Here is a 23,696-nt window from a genome sequence, read left to right on the forward strand (position 1 = left end):
CTGAGAAGTCCTCTTAGGACCATAATGGCTCGTCTTGGCTTTCCTGTCCTGGTTCAGTCTAAGTGGAGCTCTGAGCAGGTGGCATCAGTGTTTCTTCCCTGTTAAACTATTTGTGACATAAAGGTCGGTGTGTCCTTTCTCTGTGCCCCAAAAGAGACTTACCTAGCTAGTTTGTTTCAGTACTAGGACTAGAACTCAGGCCTGCCAACTTCTGTTTTTTTTTTTCTTGTAAGTTTTGGGTTTTAGACATTTTGCTTGAGAATATGTGTGAATCCCCTTTGAAAACCTCATTTATGTTGGTTGTGCCGGCTCTTCATCGCTGCGTGGGCTTGTCTCTAGTTGTGGTGAGCAGGGTCTCCTCTCTAGTTGCGGCGCTCGGCTTCTCATTGAGGGGGCTTCTCTGGGGGAGCATGGGCTCTAGGCTCGAGGGCTCAGCAGTTGTGGCACGTGAACTCGGTGGTGGTGATTCCTGGGCTCTAGAGCACTGGCGTGACAGTTATGGCTCCCGGGCTTCGTTGCTTAGAGGCACGTGGGATCTTCCTGGAGCAGGGATTGAACCCATGTCTCCTGCCTTGGCAGGCAGATTCTTTGCTACTGAGCCACCGGGGAAGCCCTGGATCCCCTTTTCAGATGAAGTTTTATGTGGAAGCCCAATAAGTAAAGTAGGTAAAAGCAGAACTGCTCTTGATAGAGTAGAGTTCAAAGATCCACAGTTATCCTGGGATCCCTGTGGCCTTTAGGTTACGGCGCTGCATTGTTCTTCATCATTCCCTCATAGCCTTTTCACTGGGGGCTTAGTGTGTGTCAGAGACTCGGCTGACTACACTTTAGAAAAGCCACATAATTCTACTCTATACTTTAATTTTCTCTATACTTTATAATTTTCATTTTTTTAAAACATTTTTTGTTGTTTTTGGCTGTACCACTTGACTTGTGGGATCTTAGTTCCTTGCCCAGGGATTGAACCTGTGCCCTCAGCAGTGAAAATGCAAGAGTCCTAACCGTGGGACTGCCAGGGAATTCCCATATAAGAGCTTATATATTGCTTGACTCTCCACACGAATTTATTTCACGAATTTATTCAAAAATTAAAAGAGGAAATACACGGATAAGCAAAAAGAAGCAGATAAAAATCATCTGTGATCCTGTCAATCTGACATGAAACAGTTTCTGCTTTTAAGGGCCCCCAGTATAATGAGTGAGACAGAGAAGTCGACAGACAAAATCCATGCTATGCAGAGATAAATGGGGCCACAAGAAGGGCACCTCACCAGTGGTCGAAGGAGAGGAGGCAGCCGTAAGAGGAGCTTCTGGGGGGAGATGATACTGAGCTGAATCTTGAAAGATGAGTAGAGTTTAGCCAGAAAAGGGTGAAGGTAGGCACTTGGAGTTGCTTGACTGGCATCCTCCTCGTTGTTCTTCTTGGTTGAACTTTTAGATTACTTTCAGCTTTATGCTACTGTTTGTTCCTGTTATTATCTTTGTGCACTGCTCCAGTTATTTTCTTCAAGTTAATTTCTAGAAGTAGAACTCTTGTGCTAGACTTTTGTGCTATTTTTTGGCTGTGCCTCATGGCATGTAGGCTTCCTACGTGGCTCAGTGGGTAAAGAATCCACCTGCAGTGCAGGGGACACAGGAGGTTTGATCCCTGGGTCGGGAAGATCCCCTGGAGGAGGGTGTGGCAACCCACTCCAGTGCTCTTGCCAGGAGAAATCCCATCGACAGAGGAGCCTGGAGGGCTCACAAAGAGCCCTGGGGTCACAAAGAGTTGGACAAAACAGCGACTGAGCATGCAGGCACGCACACGTGGCATACAGGATCTTAGTTCCATGACCAGGGATCAGACCTGTGCCCCCTGAAGTGCAAGCACGGAGTCTTAACCGCTGGACCCCCAGGGAAGTCCTGTGCTGGACTCTCCTGAATCCTGTGACCACCATAGGGCAGATTTTTGTTCTGTACATTTTTTTTTAACATCTTCAGTGTGCCAGGCGCTATACAGGCAGTGCCTTCACAAAGCTAACAAACTCTTTTTGTAATTTTAACCTTAACCAATATCATAGGTAAATAATAATACTGTTTTACATTACATTTTTTTAAATTGTTATAGTTGAAGGTTTTTTCTTTTCATATTTGCTGGCTCTTTTGACTTTCTGTACCCCGTATTGTTCATGTGTGTGTGCTAAGTCGCTTCAGTCATGTCTGACTGTTTGTGATCCTATCTATGGACTGTAGCCCGCCAGGCTCCTCTGTCCATGGGGTTCTCCAGGCAAGCCACTGGAGTTGGTTGCCATTTCCTTCTCCAGGGGATCTTCCCGACCCAGGGATCAAACTCAAGTCTCCTGCATTTCCTGCTTTGCAGGCAGATTCTACCTGCTGAGCCGCCTGGGAAACCTCAGTACTGTTCATAATCTTTCTTGCTTATTATCCTATTGATTTCTGAGTTATCTTGTTTGTTAATGCTGTATAGATTTAGAGCACTACCTTTGTTTCTATCATATGTTACATTTGTCACTGATAATTTCTCCTTCCAGTGTGTTATCTGCATATTATATTCCTAAGTGAATAATCTGTAATAAAGAAATCTGTTGGTCTTTTCCTGTATTTTGGTTGTCTTGAAAGGAAGTCCTTCCCCTTACCTATTTTTTTCCATATAGTACTTCTGTGGGTTTATTTTTTTACACTTAAAATTTTTAAATCAGCCAGAGTTAAGCCCTAAGGTAGGTATTTAACTTTATTATTTTTTTCTGAAAATTAACCACTTGTTGGACTTCCCTGGTATTCCAGTGGTTAGAGCTCTGAGCTTTCACTCCAGGGGGCTCAGGTTTGAGCCCTAGCCAGGGAACTAAGATCCTACATGCCCCATGGTGCATCCTCCAGAAAATTAATCACTAGTTTTTAACACCTTGTATTTAATAACCTATCCTTTCTGCACTGATGAACTGTACTTTCATTTTTTCTTATATAGATCTGGACCTGCTCATGGAGTGTCTGTTTTGTTCCATTAATCTAGGTGTCTGTCCTTGCGTTCTTATTATAGTTGGTCATAGGACTATTTCAAGATTTGAATGAGATCATGAAAGTAATGTGCTTATTATTATTAGCACAATGCTTCTGGTATAGTAGGGACTCCATAAATGTTTGCATTGATGATGATGATACCATACAGGTAAGCATCTGACGCAAGCCTAGTACATAGGTGCTCTGTTAGCATTGGTGCAGGCCTCCTCTCAGAAGCCTCTAAGTAGGAGGGAGAGCTGTCCCTTCACTAAAGGGCAGCATGAGAAAAGGGTGTGAGAAGGGTGTCATTTGGCACACGTACCTTATCAGGCTAGACAGGCATTGCATGGAATCCAGTTTGCCAAAGACATTTATACTGAACTTGTGATGAAGAGGATATTGAGGGTGAGCTCTTGTCTCCCTCTTCTTTCAGGCAAACACTGAGCCGCCCAAGCTGAGTAGAGATGAGCAGCGGGGTCGAGGCGCCCTCTTACAGGACATCTGCAAGGGCACTAAGCTGAAGAAGGTGACCAACGTTAATGATCGGAGCGCGCCCATCCTCGAGAGTGAGTCTAAGCTGCATCGCCTTGCGAGCCGCCAGGACCCCAGGGTCGGCCTGGAGACTCGGCCGGGCTGTCATGTTTATTGTTGGATCTTGGGTGGGAGTTTCGTGTTAGGGTGTTCTGTGACTGTCTTCTCATCTGTACCTTTGAATGCCTCAGAAATTTCTTTTTGACCTTTGAGACACATTCTTGGGGTCTTAAGCCTCCCGTCTCCTTCTATCTCTCGTGCTTGTTAGGGAACATTCTTGGCTTTTCTCTGAGGAAACCACCACAGTCCTGAAAACCGATAAGCTGATTGCTGCAAGGGTTCTTGCTGGAGGGCCTCTGGGGAGCTGGCTCACACCTCGGTCCCAGAGCCGTCAGCCCCTGACCATCTGGGACTTGGAGAGGAGAGCTTAGAGAACTCTCTCATCCTGGCTACCCCTGTGCCCTAAATAAAGGAAGATTGGCTTCTCGTTCTTTTCACTCTCTCTCATCACAGCCCAGAGTTTCATCCCCATGCCTACTTGAAGCTGTGGAGCAGAGAGGCTCACTTTCTGTTTTCAGTGGAAGGACAAAAGCAGTGGCGGTTTGCAAATTAAAGCCCAGGGAGAAGGACGGGTTTCTCCTCAGGACTGACTTGGTCACCAGCTCAGAGCACACGTGAAATGACAATCCCAATGGTGTGCTTTCCAGAACCCAAAGGAAGCAGTGGTGGTTACGGTTCTGGAGCAGCTGCCCTGCAGGCCAAGGGAGGTCTCTTCCAAGGAGGAGTGCCGAAGCTGCGCCCTGTGGGAGCCAAGGACAGTTCAGGTATGTGGTAAGGACTTGCTTAGGGTATTTCCCAAGTGCCTTTGTTTTTGACTGATCCCAAGCGGGACCCCTGGAAATCAGGAACACGGTAGAGGTGCAACAGAGAGGAGTGGGAGCAGGGGAGGAGTGACAGAGTAGAATACAGCAGAAGCTGAGGGATTCGGTGAAAGTGCGTTCAACTGGCAGCAGTAGTATTTGTTGATGGACCTGGAGCCTGAAACCGGGTTAAAGCCCAGAACTGTACCTGCCGCCATGCAGGTTGCGCAGAGGGGGCGGGGTGGCATGGAGGTAGCTCCCCACCGTGCGCCTGGCTCTGTTGACCTGGTGCTGCCTGCTGTATTTGCAGAGAACCTGGCTGGTAAGCCAGCCCTCCAAGTCCCCAGTTCCCGAGCTGCTGCCCCGAGGCCTCCAGGGACCACAGCCAGCGGGCGTCCTCAAGATGACACAGACAGCAGCCGGGCCTCACTCCCAGAGCTGCCCCGGACGCAGAGACCCTCGTTACCGGACCTCTCTCGGCCCAGTCCCACCAGCAGTACCGGGATGAAGCACAGCTCCTCCGCCCCTCCTCCACCTCCCCCGGGGCGGCGTGCCAACGCCCCCCCCACGCCCCTGCCTATGCACAGCAACAAAGCCGTGGCCTACAACAGAGAGAAACCCCTGCCGCCCACGCCTGGACAGAGGCTTCACCCGGGTCGAGAGGGACCTTCTGCTCCACCCCCAGTCAAGCCGCCTCCTTCCCCTGTGAATGTCAGATCGGGACCAAGTGGCCAGTCTCTGGCTCCTCCTCCGCCGCCTTACCGCCAGCCTCCTGGGGTCCCCAATGGACCCTCCAGTCCCACGAATGAGTCAGCCCCTGAGCTGCCACAGAGACACAATTCTTTGCATAGGAAGACTCCAGGGCCTGCCAGAGGCCTGGCGCCTCCTCCGCCCACCTCAGCCTCCCCCTCTTCACAGAGTAATAGGCCACCTCCCCCAACCCGTGACCCCCCCAGCCGGGGAGCAGGTAAGTGCCTGGAAGTACCTTGTGTTTCCCCTCATACCCAAACTGAGTCTCTCTTCCTTTTCACCCTTCTCACCAAAGCTGTCCTTCAGTGACTGAAGTGAGTACTCATTGGACAGGTTTATTAGTGCCTTTTTACATGTCAGATTCTGTTGTTAGGGAAACAGCAATAAATTTAAAAAAGACAAAAAATCCTGTTCTGAACACTGAGGAAAATAAGTTAATAGGAAAAAAAAAAATATATATATATATATGTATGTATGTATGTATGTATGTATAAAGAAAACAAGCCTAAAAAAAAAATATAAATATATATATATATAAACACATAGTATATAGATGCTTTAGAGAAATATGAAGCAGAGAAAGGAGATGGGATGTACTGGAGTGGGGATGAGGTAAGACTTAAATTGCGGGGATGAGGGTAAAAGGGTCAGGGAAGGCCTCACTGATAAAGTGACAGTTTGGCAAAGACCTGAAGAAACTGAGGGAATGCACTAAGCGGGCATTGAGAGCAGCGGATGCTCAGGCCCTGAGACTGGGGACAGCAGGGAGACCGTTGTGGCAAGACCAGGACACGCGAGGGGACAAGCGGCAGGACGTGGCGGTCAGAAAGCTAGATTCCGTGAAAGAGTTGCCGAGGACTTTGTGAAGACTTCAGGTTTTACTCCGTGTGAGATGGGGAGCCAGTGGGTCGGGGGGAGGATGGGAACGTGGAAGTAGCATTGATCTACCTTTTGAAAAGGTCACTGGACCCTGTGTTGGGAAAGACCACAGGAAGACAGAGGGGCCAGGGAGAGCACTTAGGAGGCTAGGGCAGTGAACTGGGTGTATGGTGTATGGGTGGGTCACAGCAGGTTTGGGGAAAGATCAGTGTTCCATTTTTTTTTTGTTTTGCTTTTAAATATCTATTTATTCGGCTGCCTCCGGTCTTAGTTGCGATGCGTGGGCTTCTCTCTAGCTGTAGCTCGAGGGCTTCCTTGCCCCACACCATGTGGAATCTTAGTTCCTTGAACAGAGATCGAGTCCCCTACATTGGAAGGTGGATTCTTAACCACTGAACCACTAGGGAAGTCCTAGGTGTTCAGTTTTGAATGTCAAGTTTGAGACCTGAGAGGAAATCATGGATTGACGATTGGCTCTGAGACTCTGCAGTTCAGGGGGATGGTGTGGGCTAGAGAGGGGAATTTGAAGAATTTTGAGAACTACGTGCTGGGGTGAGACCACCTGGGGAGTGAGTTCATTAAAGGAGAGGAGAAGTCTGGGGCATGAGTCTTTCCTGTATATAGGAGAGGCCGGAGCAATGAGAGTACTAAGGCAGAGGAAGCTGAGAAAGGGCCTGGAGTGAGGAAGAAAGGAGCAATGCCGAGAGTAAGGGGAAAGTCCGAGATAGAGTCAGTGAGCACCCGGGGCCTGTGCCGCAAGTGGGTCAGGTAAGTTGAAGGCTGAGAATGACACTGGTCTCAGCAACACCAAGAGTCATTTTGAGGATCCACAAACTACCCTTGTGAGTAGTTTTAGTGGAGTGCGGAGGAGAGAGTGAAGTGAAGTCTGCTTGGATTGGGTTCAAGCATGCGGGAACAGGAGAGGCCTTGATGAAGACAGCAGTAGATGTCTAGGGAGTTTGCTGTAAGGGGAGAGGGCTGCAGCTATGCGGAATGGTTGCTGGAGGAGAATGTGAGATTGAGGGTTGATCCCCCTGCCCCAAGCTCCAAGATGGGAGAGGTTTCAACATCTGTTTGGACGCTGATGGAATGATCCTGTAGGGAAGGGGAGATTGCCTGGGTAATCCTCAGGGAGGCAAAAAGGAATGAAATCTGATCCACAGGTCAAGGGTTGGCCTTAGGTAAGAATTCAGATAGTTGTTCTGGGTAGCAAGAGGGATGACTGAGCATATAGGCAAAGAAGCAAGTGGGTAGGTAGGTGTAGTGGTGGGAGCATGTGGAAAGTTTCTTCTGTGGTTTTTTTTTTTTTTTTTTTGGTTCTATTTTCTTGGTGAGTTTGAAAGCACGGACATCTGTGAATGTGGGTAAGGAGTTAGAGATTTGAGGAGAGAAAAGAGGGCATGAATTAGCCATCGGGGCGCACGGGTGAGTGAGTGAAAGAGGGAAGTGTGCTGCGATGACCGGTGAGGCGAAAGGCTCACTGCAGCTTGGGGGCCACATGTTTCAAGTGAGATTCATCAGCTCAACGTGCGTTCAGCTGCGTCTCTGCCAGTCCTGAGTCGGGGCAGAGTTGTAATTAACCAGGTTAGCGTTTTGTAGGCATGTGTGACCGTGAGGGAGAGTGGGGCAAGGGAGATAAGGGGGTGTGTTAGGGAGTGATTGTCACAAGGACCATGCTGCCAAACTGGGTGAGGAGAAGATTCAGGAACCTTTGAAAAGGTGGAAGAGAAGGGTTCTATGGTGTGACGGTGAGCTCTGTGGACTCCAAATCAAGCGAAAATGTGGAAGAAGTTGTGTCATCTTTCAGAACAGCCCAACTGAACGTAGAGAGTGAATGAGACTCTGACAGCTCTCTGGAGCCTTCTTAGTGTTCTGTAGTGTTAGTCGCCCAGTTGTGTCCAGCTGTTTGCAATTCCATGGACTGTAGCCTGCCGGAATCCTCTGTCCACAGAATTCTCCAGGCAAGAATATTGGCGTGGGTTGCCGTTCCCTTCTCCAGGGGATCTTCCCGACCCTGGGATCGAACCTGGGTCTCCTGCACTGAAGGCAGATTCTTTTACCATCTGAACCACCAGGGAAGCCCTTCTTAGGCCCAGGAATTTTGGCTCCCATATTCTGTTGTATCAGCTCCCCTGGTGGCTCAGTGGTAAGCAGTCTATATGTCAATGCAGGAGACCCAATCCCAGGGTCAGGAAGATCCCCTGGAGAAGGAAATGGCAACCCACTCTAGTATTCTTGCCTGGGAAATCCGATGGACAGAGGTGCCTGGCAGGCTACAGTCCATGAGGTCACAGAAGAGTCAGACACGACTAAAGAGACTAAATAGCAACAATTCTTTTGTATCACTGGGCTTTGAGCCGCACCCTCCACAAATGGCTTTTGAACTTTGGCTTTTGACACCCCACATGTATAGGTGAAATCATTGAATAGGGAGGTTTGTCACCAGGAAGCATGTATTAAAGGCCCATTAACCTTTAACCATTAACCATGCTGCTTGACTAAGTACAGAGACATCTGTTCTGGGGGCTGACCATCAGGTGGTCACACAGGAGCCTAGTACATGGCCAGCTCTGTGTCTCCCTGGCTTTAGCCGTAAGGATAGAGTCCCAACCTGACCTTTGATTTTACAAAGTTTTGGTTAAAAAATTTTTTTTAACTAAAGAATTTTTTTTAATGACCCTTTATCTGAGCCAGAGCCCATGTCTTTCCCCTGCTTCTATTCCTGGTTGGGTTTAGAAAATGTAATTTCCGTGGGTTGAATTGAGTCATTTTAAATGTCTGTAGAATTCTTGCTTCCCACTTCTCAGTTCTTTCTTTGTGATTTCTTTAGAATATTGTGAAGTTATGAGTCTTGTTCTTCTACTAGCCATCACCAACTTTGAAGCCTGCCATAGGCCTTGGCCTACTTTCTGCATCAGTAACCAGAGCAACAGTTCTTAAAAATGATACTCTGAAAAAAAAAATTCAGATATTTTAGTCAGAGATCTGTTGAGTATTGGCTCCATTTGTTTGTGAGATTGGGCCTATCACTCTGATTTCTGAGTTTGTTTCCTGATCTGTAAAATGATATTCATAGTACTTTCAGAGGTGGTTGTAAATAAAAGGATGCATAGAAGTGCTTTATAAACTGTGGTGTGCTGGTGAGTTTAGTGGTTTTATGCAGAGGGCTTCTGGGTAGTTTTCATGGACTTATTTCTATTAATTAATCATACTATGATAATGCTAACATGTTATAATGTACTTTTGTTTCTTTATGAATGATTTAACATTTGAAAGAATAAAAAGGCAAAAGAATATGTAAAAAAGGCAAAAGGAGTCTTTTGCCTTGCCCAGGGTGCTTAACGACCAAAAATATCCCTTCTTATTGGTCCATAAAGTTTCTTTTTGAATTTTTCCTCTGTAGAGTAAAACACTATTTTGAAGGACATTTTTTTCTTTTGAAAAGAATCAAGGATGGAGTGGGAGGTTGGTTTAGTAGATGTAAGTGCAACATTGTAAATCAGCTATGTCTGTGTGCTCAGTCCTGTCCAACTCTTTGCCACCCCATGGACTATAGTTTGCCAGGCTCTTATGTCCATGGACTTGTCCAGGCAAGAATATTGGAGCAGGTTGCCATTCCCTACACCAGGGGATCTTCCCAACTCAAGGTTCGAACCTGGGTCTCCCACAGTGCAAGCAGATTCTTTACCATCTGAGCCACCAGGGAAGCCCTGCTTCAGTTTAAAACAAAAGAATCAATAACATTATGCTTTACTCAAAATTAGGTTTATCTTGGATTACAAAAGTTGATCTTCCCACCCTGAGGTTTCTTTTACACACTGCTTGTCTCTTGAGGTCATTGGATTCCAGCTCTGTCACTTGAAGTAGTCTTAAAACTGGATGTGACAAACAGCAGAACCTGGTCAGGATTACTGTCCCTGAGCTAAGCATACCAAGCAGGTGGTTCTTCTTCGTGCTCCATTTTGCCTGTCCAGGTTGGCTCTCATCACTGCCACTTGCTCACAGCCTCACTGGTGTCCTTTTGAGCCTGGCTGATGCTGTCTACTTGCCCTATCCCCACCAGGGAGTCTGGGTAGCCACAGATTTCCAGGACCCTAAGAAATCTGACCTGCCTCTTGAGAAACCTATATGCAGGTCAGGAAGCAACAGTTAGAACTGGACATGGAACAACAGACTGGTTCCAAATAAGAAAAGGAGTACGTCAAGGCTGTGTATTGTCCCCCTGCTTATTTAACTTATATGCAGAGTACATCATGAGAAATGCTGGGCTGGAAGAAGCACAAGCTGGAATCAAGATTGCCGGGAGAAATATCAATAACCTTTGCATATATATATATATGCAGATGACATCACCCTTATGGCAGAAAGTGAAGAGGAACTAAAAAGCCTCTTGATGAAAGTGAAAGAGGAGAGTAAAAAAGTTGGCTTAAAGCTCAACATTCAGAAAACTAAGATCATGGCATCTGGTCCCATCACTTCATGGGAAATAGATGGAGAAACAGTGGAAACAGTCAGACTATTTTTTTGGGCTCCAAAATCACTGCAGATGGTGACTGCAGCCATGAAATTAAAAGACACTTACTCCTTGGAAGGAAAGTTATGACCAACCTAGATGGTATATTCAAAAGCAGAGACATTACTTTGCCGACAAAGGTCCATCTAGTCAAGGCTATGGTTTTCCAGTAGTCATGTATGGATGTGAGAGTTAGACTGTGAAGAAAGCTGAGTGCTGAAGAATTGATACTTTTGAACTGTGGTGTTGGAGAAGACTTGAGAGTCTATTGGACTGCAAGGAGATCCAACCAGTCCATTCTAAAGGAGATCAGCCCTGGATGTTCTTTGGAAGGAATGATGCTAAAGCTGAAACTCCAGTACTTTGGCCACATCATGCGAAGAGTTGACTCAGTAGAAAAGACTCTGATGCTGGGAGGGATTGGGGGCAGGAGGAGAAGGGGACAACAGAGGATGAGATGGCTGGATGGCATCACCAACTTGATGGACGTGAGTTTGAGTGAACTCCAGGAGTTGGTGATGAACAGGGAGGCCTGGCGTGCTGCAATTCATGGGGTAGCAAAGAGTCGGACACAACTGAGTGACTGAACTGAACTGAAGAAATCTGAGCATGAGGGAAATGTTTTAAGGATGACCTGAAAGAGCTTTGGTTTGAGCAGATTTGGTATGAAAACAGGGTTCGGAGATCTGCTGGGAGGTGTTAAGGAGGTTTCTCTTTAATTATTATCTCTAATGGACACTGTCCATGCTTACACAGACCTTGGAGATTGAGGGAGAGTTTACATTCTGAGTGTGTTTTGTGGGAAGCTAAAACTGACATTTACTGGGCCTACAGTGCCAGACTCCTTGTCTATAAGCATCAACCCATTACTGTTTCATGCTTAACTGCAGTTACTCTATAGACATTCTGGCAGTAATTCAGGAGGAATAATATATACTCTTATTATTAAGACAATGTTATTTGTTAAGCAAAGTAGTCTCTCTATGTACTGTGTAAGTAACAACTTCTTATTGGGCATAGCCTAGGTACCAAAAGACATACCTCTATCTCACTGGGTTATACATTTGTTGGGGAGGTAATTAATACTTGTGGTTATTATGAAAAGCAGTATGTAGCAGTTTTCTTACTATGAAAGAGTAGGCGTGTTCTGGGTCTGTTAGATCTGTGACCTTAGATAAATAGCCAGAGTCCCCGTTTCTTCATTTATGCAATACAGTGGGGATAGTGCCACATACTTGTACAGGGCTGGCTACAAGAAGTTTTGAAGATTAGTTCACCGGCTCAGTTGTTGTGGTGTGTGGACTTAGTTGCTCTGCAGCATGTGGGATCTTCCTGGACCAGGGATCGAACCTGTGTTCCCTCCCTGCACTGGCAGACAATTCTTAACCACTGGACCACCAGGGAAGTCCAATATCCAGCATGCTTTTGATGTTATCTAATGCTTGATGGCAGATTTTTGACTTTTAAGGGTGAATTTGATATTTGGAAATGGCCAAAAGTCAGACATAGTTACGAATATTTTTGTTGGTGGTGCAACCTCAGAAAATGGGAAATGACCATCATATAATATTTGTGGATCTGTCTGACTGGGTTTGAAGACAATTCTAAAGAGGCTTTCCTGATTTTTTTTTTTTTTTTTTTTTTTTTTGAGCAGTGAGCCTGTCGCTGGAAATATGTAACTTCTGTCGATGAAACTGTTATACATAATTTGAAAGGCACACATTTTAGTCTGTACTACTGAGTGCTGGAAGAAGTGACATAGTCTATAAATGCTGTCAGGGAACAAAAGAGGGAACCAGAATAGAGTGGATTGCTTTGAGAAAGCCTTGAGAAGATGGGAATTGAGTTAAACCTTCAAGGATAGGTAGGATTTGATAGTAAGGACTGGTCACAAGAGGAAAGCATAGGTAATTCAGGTTATTTAGCAAATATTGATTAAATACCTGCCATTTGCTATACATCTGGCTGAGCTTGGAAACTCAGATGAATGGACACTGCTCTGATTTAAGGAATGTACAGTATCCTGGGAAAGAAGCATATATAATGAATAATTATAATATAGCATAGTAGAGTAGTAGTAGAGAGAGAGAGAGGTAACAATGAGAGTGTGGATGAATGGTGCCAGTTCAACCTAGGAGGCAAGGAAGGAAAGAATGAAGGCGAGATCAGGTTACCCACGTGGTAGATTACTGTGTAAGCAAGGAAGATCGTGGGGTGATACTTGTGGAAGCTGAGGATTTGAAACTTTATGAGGTAAGAAATGCAGAGCCCTTGGAAAAGTTTGAGCTAGTATTTGAAGGAGATTAGTGTGTTGTTGGTATGCAGAATGGATGGGAAGGCTAAGAGATCAGAAGCAAGGAAAACAATGGAGAGGCTTTTTGCAGTAGACCCGGCTAAAAGTGAGAAAGCCCTGACTTTGAATTGTGGAGGCAGGCGTGGAAAAGCCAAGAAGAAATCATCACGAGTAAGTAGAGTTCTTGCCTGACTTGTCATGCAAAATGAAAAAGGGTCATCTATTCATTCTGAACTTTGTCTCTGGAAGAATGTGATGTTGCTGAAGAAATAGGAGGACTTCCTGGCGATCCGAGTGGTTGGGACTATGTGCTTCCAGTGCAGGGGGCACGAGTTCGACCCCTGGTCAGGGAAACTTAAGATCTCACATACTGCATCAGCGCAGCCAAATAAAGAAAGTAAAAATTTTGAAAAAGAAACAGGGCTGAGAGGAGGGGGTGTGACATTCAGCATGCTGCCCAGAGGCTCCTAGAGGCTGGCTCTTTGGGAAGGCACCGAGGTGCTCTTTTGGCCCATGCCTCTCACATCCCTCTGCCCATCACTGCATCCAAGCCTAACTGCTTTCGATTCTAATTGCAGCTCCTCCACCCCCGCCACTGATGATCCGAAATGGTGCCAGGGATGCCCCCCCTCCCCCACCACCATACCGAGTGCACGGGTCAGAACCCCTGAGCCGAGGAAAGCCCCCACCTCCGCCCTCAAGAACGCCAGCCGGGCCTCCTCCGCCACCGCCGCCCCTGAGGAATGGCCACAGAGATTCCATCACCACTGTCCGATCTTTCTTGGGTGAGTAGCTAGCAGTATTGGTCTCATAGCTCCTAAGGGACTTCACTGACTCCAGTGGCCACTGCACAGTGGGCGTGGCCAGTTGGTACCCTCTTCACTGCAGTTCCTCTCCTGACTTCCTTTCAGACTTCTGTTCCCATCCATGTACATTGCTTTCCTTAGGTGAATTCTCAGCTCGACTGCTTTGGAAGAGATTAAAAGTAAAATCAGCAAGTGTTTTGCTAACTCTGAAGCCACTCTCTTGTTCCTCAAGGCTCATTATTTGTGGTTAGCTTATCTGATAATCCAAAGCCACTGACGAGCTCCGTTACTTTGAAGGAGTCACTTCATTTTTCTGGACCTCACTTCCCTTATCTGTGAAACAAGATTGACTAAAGGGACTAGGGTTATCAGGTCCACTTTTGCAAGGTTATAAATGAATCTTGGGCTCCACCTGAGAGAGTCTGATTCATTAGGTCTGTCATGAAGCACCGAGTAAAGATTGTCCAGCAGGTATTGTTAGACCCTCTGTTGAGGGACAGGGAGGCCTGGTGTGCTGCAGTCCATGGGGTCGCGAAGTGCTGGACACGACTGGGCAACTGAAACTGTTGAGGAAGTCTGGAAAAATCTTCACGGTCCATTTTAGCCTGCGCACTGTAGACTCTTTAATGATTACCTCTTCTCTGCTCCTGCTCTGGTCTGTTCCTATTAAGTGGACTAGGGTTTTTGCTTAGAAGGTGTGCCTTGTGGAATGTGATCAAGTCACACCCGTAGGAAACTTGAGCTTTCATGTAGAGGAGCCGTGGGAGGTGGGAGCAGAGGCCATGCCATGGCTCTCCCAGCTGTGTTACAGAACTCCCTGAGGGGAGCCGGACCGAGAAGGAATCACCTGGTCAAAATCTCCCACTAGCTGGTGACACATATTCCCAGGTTAGCTTAATTTCTCCCAGTTTGTGGATTCAGTTCAGTTGGTTTCCCATGGTGATAGTCTTTAAGATGACTATGTCGCTAAAACAGAATTATATTTCCTTCCCCTCCCAGGCAAACAGTTGGGCTCCTTTACTGGGATATGCCTGGTCTGGAAACATCCAAACCAAAAGTTGTAAAGAACCAGTTTGTGGAAAGATGTAAAGAACCATTTCAAAGACTCATTCCTTAGTGTAAAGAGTCTTTGAACACACTCTGCATTCAAGGCATGGAGAGTAATACTGTTGCCATCCTCATGGGTTTACTGAGCAAGGCAGGCCCTCTCAGTGCGTCAGGAAGGGTTAGGAGTAGTGGTGAGGCGTATGGGAGCTGAGGTAGAATTAGGAATTAATTAGGCGGTGATAGGAGTTAATGCTGTATTCCTTTTGCAGATGATTTTGAGTCAAAATATTCTTTCCATCCAGTCGAAGACTTTCCTGCTCCAGAAGAGTATAAACACTTTCAGAGGATATATCCCAGCAAAACAAACCGAGGTAAGAAGAGAATCAAGGAAGTTCTTCCATAATTATGTAGGCTATAGAATTGATGTGTTTTTCTTAAGTTAACATTTGCTTCTTCTTGTCTGCATTTTCTTAAAAAGACAAAACCTCATCCCAGGTTTTAAAGGATAGCTCAAAGAGCCTGTCTGTCTCTCGTTTTAGGAATGTTTGGGTGATTCTGGGTCTGGTGAGTGACCTTATGTATGTGGTTTTTATTTATTTATTTTTCAGCTGCCCGTGGAGCCCCACCTCTGCCCCCCATTCTCAGGTGAAGCCTGGCTTGGTCCTGCTCCTCAGGAAAAGGATGGACCCTCTCCTCTTCTCAGATGGTCCCTTCCATTCCCCTGAAACCTGCATGACAGCTCCTGATGTGTTTCTCCAGTGCAACCAACCTCTAGACTCCAAGCGCCCTCCCAACTCACCTCCATCTATGCATCTCATCTCTGGACTTGGTGACCGGACTCTCTGTATTGACAGCAGGGCCTGAGGCCCTGCACCCATCCCTCTAGCAAGCCCTGCTGGCCAGATGAGGAAGCAGCTTCCGTGTCTCCTGCTTTCCTCTGGGGAAAGGTGCCTTGTCGTGATGAATGAACTCACTGTCGGGATAGGGTGGAGAATGGTCCTCCCACCTTCTCCTACCCACTGTAGGGGGGTGGGGAGAGAGGACCTTGATGGCTACATTATCTTTTTTTTTTTTTTTTTTTTTTTTTTTTTTGGCTACATTATCTTTCTTCATTTTAGGAAGCTGGTATGGCCAGGACTTCCGGGAGTGGGCATTTTTAGTGAAACAGGAAAGGAGTTTGCAGGGAAATGATCTGTTTTAAAGGTCAGGTTTGGAGCATAGGTAAGGAAATGGATCTGCTCTATTTTTAGGGGTATTTTGGTTTTGCTGTAACCCCACCCCACGCCCATACCCAGAAATAGGCTGGATAGAAACACTAAATACTAACCAGGTGAACTAAACATCAATGAAAAGAGAAGGTGTAAAGAACTGGGCATCCTTTCAGAGCTGGTCAGTTCCTCTGCAGCACAGGGATCAGGGGCCATGGTGGGAGCACCCGGGGACTCCCTGCTCCACTTCCGCAGGTGCTGAGGCTGAGGGATGTTGTCGTTCTCTCACCACCTTATCCCCTCAAGAGAAAAGTCCCTTTCATTCATTCATTATGGATTCTCAAATCCCTAAAACCTCTAGTGAGAGATAGGAAAATAGGACCTTGGCCTTGGCCTTAACCTTGACCTCGAGGCTGCCTCAGTCTTTTATTGCCTGGCTCCAGAAGCCCCTGGCCCTTTCAGTCCTGTTCAGAAACTTCAGCCCCCAGGGTGACAAAGGAGGGAAGGGTGAAGCACCTTGTGGAAAGGTCCAGCTCTGTGGGCTGTGAAGACTTTTAACTAAGGCCCACCGGCTCTGAAATTCATAGCCCAGCTGACTGAGCAGGCTCTTCCCATTCCCTTCACCATTTAGCCACAAGCCTGCATAGGTTAACATTTCTGAGTAGAGACAGGTGAGGAAGCTTCTGGGGGAGTCAGATTCCTCTGTGCCAAGAAGCACAGTGACTTGGGTGAGGTGTGCTTTGATCTAATTGATCTTCTGTGGCAGCCAGCAACATTGTTTCGTCTTCCAAGTCCTAGTCGAGCCCAGAGAAAATGGAGGTTCCCAGTCTAGGTAGGACCTGAGCTTGGATCATGGTATAGGGACTTGCCTTTCTCCGACAGCAGAGTGGAGCTCCATATCCAGCTGGTGTGGTTTGCTCAAGCCTTTGAGTGCACACGCTGCTCAGAGCTTAGAGTGAGGACAGAAGAACCATGCTATTGTTTGGAACGAATGGGAAGAAGTCCACGAAGACTTTTCACCAGATACGTCACAGGCTTTAACTGTCCTAGGGACTTTCCAATCTATTGGATCACAAACTAAGGGTCTTTTCATGGTGCCCAGTGAAACCCAGGTCTTCCCACTGCTAGATGAGAGAGCTCTTAACTTGGGTTGCTTGTCTGGGGTCTGCTGTCCTTTGCCATGCCCTGGACCATTCTGACTGTTGAGGCAAACCACAGTTAGGTCTGTCACCACACTCTCCGTAATGGTTCTTTTATTTATAATTCTTATTTTCACATCTGTTAGCAGTTACTTCTCGGCAGTATCCCTGACATCCTGAAGCCAGGGGAGCTGAGAGAGGGGATGCTAGTGGAGGGCAAAGGAGAAAGTGCAGGACTCGACACCACAGCAGAGTTCCGGGGCAGACACTGACCGGCTACTGAACTTGGACTGTGAAGTCTTCCCATTTATTTTTGAAATGGGAGTTGATGCCTTTTGTACAATGTTATCAAAGTGTTACCTTCCCCCGCTACCCCCCACTACTCAAACACAGAGCATTGAAATAAGCGTTACACGTAAAAGCCAAACCCCAGGTTTTCATTGGGGCTCCTTCATCCTCCCCTGTGACCTGCTGCCCCCCATATTCCCCAGAATCTGGACTGTGTCATGTGGGTATGGATTGTACGTTCAGTTTCTTGGCCTCATGGGAAAAGGCCTGGGACTAGATCTAGTCAGCTGGATTTTCTTCCGCAGAGCATGTTGATGACACAGTACCTATTTAAATGTCTTTGCCTTATACCTTATTTGGTCCCTCTGTTAATAACAGATTTATTATCATGTATATTTACTATTGAAGAATGGGAATGTGAGCCTCATAGTTACTGATCTATTTTATACGCTGTAAAAAAGCTTGTAATATAGGTTTGAGGTGGGCTGGCTATAAGAGCACTAAAACTTCTCACCTTTTAAACTGCTCTTTTTAATCTGCTTGTGGGAATGTCGTCTCTTCAGTGGAAGATTGGGTGGTCTCATGTTGAGGCTGTTGCCCAGTCCCATTAGCCCCCTTATTCCTTCCTGGAAGGAAGAGACGTTGCCCAGCTAAGCATCAGGAAGCTGTGCTAAAAGCCCTTGTGTGGGTTTGGTTTTATGCTGTTTTTCTCGAGTGGGAAAAACTTAATAGTTGTTTCTTACTGCCCTTTCTGGGAAACAGGCCAGTGGCCTCCAGGTTTTTCAATGAGCTTGATGTCCCCGTGTCCTTCATCTCTGGTTCCCAAACCTGGATCACAGCACTTTAATATTCCAGGTTTTCTCTCTGGTGGGGGTTTCCTCCAGCCACAGCGCCCCCAGTAGTTTCACTGCCTGGGCCTGCTGAGCGAGAGCACTTCGGGTCATCCCACCAACAGATGGGAGGCTCCGGCCTCCAGAAAGTATACCAGCTCTCTCAGCTGGCGGAGGCAAGGAGACTGGCCACTGCACTGGGGGCATCCCCTCACCCCACAGCTTCCCAACTTGAAACCCAGACTCACCTCCAGGGAGAGGTGAGAGAAAATTGTAAATAGACTTGCTACAGAGCAACTCAGGGTTGGGGTGTGTTTTAATTCTCCTGATCACTTGAAATAATCTGTAGGCTGCGTGCTTATGGGAGTGGGGGAGAAGTGTGACTCCAGGGTCCTTCCCTTCTGCAAAGCTCTGGGGGTGGAGTAAAGGGCGGCTGAGGCCCTTTGATGGCACTACACTGAGCTGTCTGTTCTTCTGGAAACCCAACCTACAATGAGCTACAGATCAGATTCCTGACATTCCAGTTGTAGGCTTGCTTTCCCTGTTGAATCTCAGTCCCCAGCTCCACGTGGTCATGGTGGTTCTCTGGGCGCCACCCTAACTTAGGGAATGGGAGGCATTACAACTCTGCCTTCAGCACTCGTCTCTTAAAAGCAGAATGAAGCAAAACGACAACCACCGTCAAAACACTTAGAAAAACAAAATAAAGGATGACTAACCGAAGGAAGGGTTTGGTTCCATTCAACTCCACGTTCATTGTGCCTTTACTTGTGTTAGGCTTCTGTGCTTTCTTCCTCTGTCCCTCTTTGAAGCAATTAAATCTTCCTTGATAACTGCTGTTTCCTTCTTTCTACTCTTGTTTCCGACAAGTGAGTGGGTTCCCTCTCAACTGTGTTGAACCTCATTCCGCTGGTGGCAGAGGGGCTGAGCCTTCTCTTCTCATGTCTAGCCTTTGTCTTTTCCCATGGCGACCAGCACGGGAGCCCTCATCAACACTGAATGCAAGACTAGAGTGATGTGTGTGAACAGCGTGTGTATGTATGTGTGTGTCCATCTTGGCATGTCGATCGGTTTCTCTCTTTTTAAGGAATAATTTATTGTATGATTTATTTTGGCGTTGTTTCTGATTAAAGTACTCCCTTCCCCACTTAGCATTGATGCCCCCCATCCCCCCGCCCCAAATGTGTAATCTGGTCTCAGGTTGGATTCTTTGGTACATTTCTTCTGGATGCCGTGCAGTTTAATTAAACCTTGCTAAAAAAACAAACACAAAAACCTGAAAACTGTGTACTCGTGTCTGGGATACTGCCGCAAGTGGTGGCAGAGAGTGGGAAGAAGTCTGCTGTCTCAGGGGTGTCGTTTGGCTCTAGGTCCCCTTGAGACAGTAGAAACACTCACTTGGACATAAGCACCTGCAGCTTCCTGAGAATTTTCCCTCCTCCTCTCCTGCTGTGTTTGGAAACTCAGTTCCACTTCACCAAGCTGACCAGGTGATCCTGAGAGTTGGTCATTATTTGTATTTGCCACTAACTCTCCTTGGCCCATGGTTTCAGGGAGCCCAAGGAGATCCCCCAGGCCTTGTCTCTCTGTCCCTGATGGTTCTCTCCGCCTGTACGCATGGTGGATTCTCACAGTGAGGTGTGAAGAAAAGGTGAGGGCAGAACACGGACTGTGTGTGTCGGTTTTTTTATGTGGATGTTGGCTTTTCTCCTTCACTCCTTTTTAAGTTGAAATCTTAGCTGACTTCCTTGAACTTTGACTTTAGGTGTCGAAATTGAACCAGACAGTCTCGGCTTACTGTGGTCAGCTGACATAATCACCATGGATTTAATGAGCTTAACCTGTACTTTCATCACTAGCAGAGGTCTTGGAATTATTTCCTGGACTGATTCATAACGGGTGTGTGGATGAGTCACTCGCATAGTTTTGATATAAAAACCTATGGGGGAGGGAGTGGGGGGGGGGGAAGGGCCTCCTTTCATTTTCATCCATATTTGCCAGATAGGCCGAATTCTTGATTCTTTGATTCATCGTTGTTATTAATATGATTAATAAACTACCTATTTATTGATGTAATTGTTCCTCCTGTGCCTTTGAATAGCTCTCAAATGGAGCTTGCCTAAATGACCCTTAACTTCTAACTTCCTATCAGCTCTCTCTGTCCTTTTGGGATGATATTGCTAGTCACACCCACCAGTGCGCACAAAGACATGCGCACAGACTCACAAAAGGATGCCAGACAGGTTCTTCCTGTGTGATTTCATTCCTTCCCCCATGATACTGTGTGTGAATTAGCAGGTGATAAGGACACTAGTCTGTCCCGAGGCATACCTGCTTACAGCGAAAGTGTCACTTCAGTGTTTCCTGACCCAGCCCAGCCACAAACTGCAAGTTACTGTAAGGAAGCTGCCTGTCTCTGACTTCCCATTACTCTGCAGACAGAGTTAAAAGGACTAAAGGATCCTCATCACCCTGGAGGATAACGATGGAGAGATGCTTTGTCTCTGACATCACTGGAGCCCAGTCTGGATCATTTTACACATAATTCATTCTCCACTCCTAGGTTTAGGCGAATGTGAGACTTAAAGGACTGTATGCTGTCTGACCACAAAAAATGTTCACACAAAAGATGGATAGCCGCTTGGCAGGAATATCTTTTCCATTCATTCAGCAAGCACTGATTGCATATTTTAGCTCTGTGCCAGACACTGACAGTATGAAGATGAATAGGACATGGTCTTTGCCTCCAAGGAGCTCAGTCTAGCAGGAGAGCAGAACAGCCACCAGGAGAAACCTATGAGGTATACTAAGAGTCTTTATGGTAATTAGCCAGGGAAGGATGGTGAGCAGCATTCCAGACATAGGAAACAGCACAGAAGAGGCACAGAAGCAAGAAACATGATGGTATCTCATCATAACTACTGGAGTACTGGAAAGAGAAAGCTTCAAGTAGGTATCCTTTCAGAGACCTTTCAACCTGGACATTCTGCAGTTCTCTGCCTGCTTCCCCAGTAGTCCCTAACTCTTGTAGGCTTTTCTTGGACTGCCGGGAGCCAGCGTGAGGAATCCCGCCCATGACAGGTCATGAGGGAGGAAGCCTGACAAAACGCAAGGACATGATTAGGCTTCAGGGGTTCCCCCTGGAATTTCCTGAGCATGTACCCCAAAAACCAAAAAATCTGCCGGCTTTTGTACTCTGCTCTTCTGATATTCTCTGAAAAAAGTCAAGTCAGGGCTTTAGTCTTCTGCATTTGAAAGGGATGTTTCAGTTAAACCCCTCTGATAGCTCTCTAGCTTGCCTAACAGGTTCCCCGGACCTCTTACAGCTTGTGAATTGCTTACAGCCCCCCAACCGTGAGAGGCACAAAGCTTAAAGCATCTTAAAGATCCAGAGCCTTTTCTAAAGAGTTAAAAATCATATTGGTAGAGGGTTTTCACTGTTGACTCAATGACTGCTGCCAGGCCTCCATATTCTTTATCTTGTAGGCACCTGGGAGGATGTTAATGTAAACGGGATATGAAAAAGATATATAGTAGTTTTGATGTTAGCAACACCAGACTTTTGAGTTAATTTCTTTTGTTATAAATCACTGTACTCCTTTTGCTTGTTATAAGTTGCTGTATCTTTGCTATGTAAGAATGTAACTTTATTTAGTGCTTTCTGAGAGTGGCACCAGACTTTGGGAAGATCAACACAAATAAGTCTTCTGGTTGACAAACCCTTATCAGAAAAAAGGCTGTAAAATGTTAATTGGCCCTTTTGGCTGGAAGATGATGTAAATTACCTAAGATTTGTGTATACAACTAGGTATGCAGAGAGAAACGCCTGGTTTTGATAAGAAGCTGGGCTGCTAACGCTGCATAACTTTGTGTTACCCATTGATCTCCATGTATTATCAAAAAGTATAAAAGGCCTTCTGAACAATAGAGGACGGGACAGTCGCTGGACTGGTTTCCTCCATGTCTCCTCTCTAATTTCTGGCTGAATTCCCATCTGGGGCGTGGAGGCTCACCATGTCTACTTACTTGTCCCGGCTTTTAAGATCCACGCGAGGAGGAGCCCAAGGTGGGGCACCCCCCAATATTCAAGAGGACGCTGGTGGCCTAACGTAGATAGTGCAAGCTCCTTGTCTGGAAGTTATTGGCTTCCCACGTAAACCAAGTTATTCAGCCTTCTTTCTCCACTTAATTTTCCTACTACACTATTTCTCCCTAATCTAATCTTATATTAATAAATAAATAAGTTTTTTCCTCGCCGACTCTGTCCACCCTTTGAATTCCCTGGATCCACCGGGGCTGGACCCCGGCATTGGACCAGTGCTGTATTTCCTGGTGGATGCTTCCATAGGTTCCAGTATCCACATTAAGTACCCATGGTTTCTTCTGCTCCCTCTGTAATTAAGATAGGTGGGTTGTTCACCACCATCCCTTAAAAGCTCGCTGGGCACTTGTTACCGTTGGTTATGAAGGACAATTTTTAGGTGCCCAGGTTATAGAAATAAATATCAAGAATGGAAGTTGCTTCCTAGGTTCTATTGCCCTATTAAGAGATCAGAAATACCAGCTGGTAAAAAAGCCTCGATTCTATGGTAACACTTTCTCTATTTGTGGCAGCCTATACCCTTCATTCTTACAGTGTTCATCTCCTAGAAAGCCTTCCTCAAATGTGTTCCCTTGCCCTCTCTCTACTATAGGATCTGCATCTGTCTATTGGGTTCCCTGGTGGCTCAGCTGGTAAAGAATCCGCCTGCAATGTGGGAGACCTGAGTTCAATTCCTTGGTGGGGAAGAGTCCCTGGGGAAGAGAATGTCTACCCACTTCAGTATTCTGGGCTGGAGAATTCCATGAGGTCTCAAAGAGTTGGCCATGACTGAGCAACTTTGACTTTCTATTACTCCTTGGATGTTTTAAGTGGTTAGGAGTTTGATCTCCTTTCAGACTTCCTGGGTTCGAATTCCAATTCTTCTACTCACTAGTTGTGTGATCTTGGGCACATCTCCTCAACCTCTCTAATTTCTGTCTCCTTATTAGTGAAATGGAAATAATTACAACTTCATGGGGTTCCTATGAGAATTAATAGGGTGATATAGGTAAAATACCAGAGCTCAAAGCCTGACATACACATAAGTATTGGCTTTTATACCCTATATGAATCAACTACAACTAACTTGATTGTAATATTGTTGTTTTCCTATTACTTGCTTTTATTGCTCTATTTCATTTGATATAGAAGGATGAGAGATAAATGCTTACCATCACCTAGAATATGGGTTTTGGTTTTTAATGGCGCCTGAGGCTTAACTGGGTTATTAGCTTTGGAAGCTGGTCTGTAAATTGCTGCTCTAATTTATATTTTTTCATTAAAAGCTCAGCTTGCCTCTTCTATAGAGGTCGTCTCTGGTCCTGAAACCCTTGTATTTAGCCATTAAAAAATATTTTTAAATTAAGGGGCCATAATTCTCTCCACTCCCCCACATTGTGTGGATCAATGGGACTAGTAATGGGAAGGTACACAGAATATCATATTCTTATCTGTAACGAAATAAAAGCAAAGG

The 23,696-nt window shown here is 46.2% G+C and overlaps 1 protein-coding gene across 13 annotated transcripts in view; it reads left to right on the forward strand.

Annotated features, from left to right (window-relative positions):
• The window catches only part of WIPF2 (WAS/WASL interacting protein family member 2), a 41,526-nt gene extending 21,309 nt beyond the window's left edge, over positions 1–20,217 (forward strand). For all 13 annotated transcript variants that reach the window (XM_060395589.1, XM_060395591.1, XM_042256722.2 and 10 more), the window contains 6 exons: positions 3,431–3,563; positions 4,236–4,352; positions 4,699–5,355; positions 13,402–13,608; positions 14,946–15,047; positions 15,285–20,217. In XM_060395589.1, the coding sequence (XP_060251572.1) occupies positions 3,431–3,563; positions 4,236–4,352; positions 4,699–5,355; positions 13,402–13,608; positions 14,946–15,047; positions 15,285–15,325 (1,257 nt within the window). In that variant the 3' untranslated portion in view covers positions 15,326–20,217. The remainder of the gene's footprint in view (positions 1–3,430; positions 3,564–4,235; positions 4,353–4,698; positions 5,356–13,401; positions 13,609–14,945; positions 15,048–15,284) is intronic.
• Positions 20,218–23,696: the final 3,479 nt, after the last annotated feature.

The sequence above is a fragment of the Ovis aries genome, chromosome 11, assembly GCF_016772045.2.
Source record: "Ovis aries strain OAR_USU_Benz2616 breed Rambouillet chromosome 11, ARS-UI_Ramb_v3.0, whole genome shotgun sequence".
Classification (NCBI taxonomy): Eukaryota; Metazoa; Chordata; class Mammalia; order Artiodactyla; family Bovidae; genus Ovis; species Ovis aries.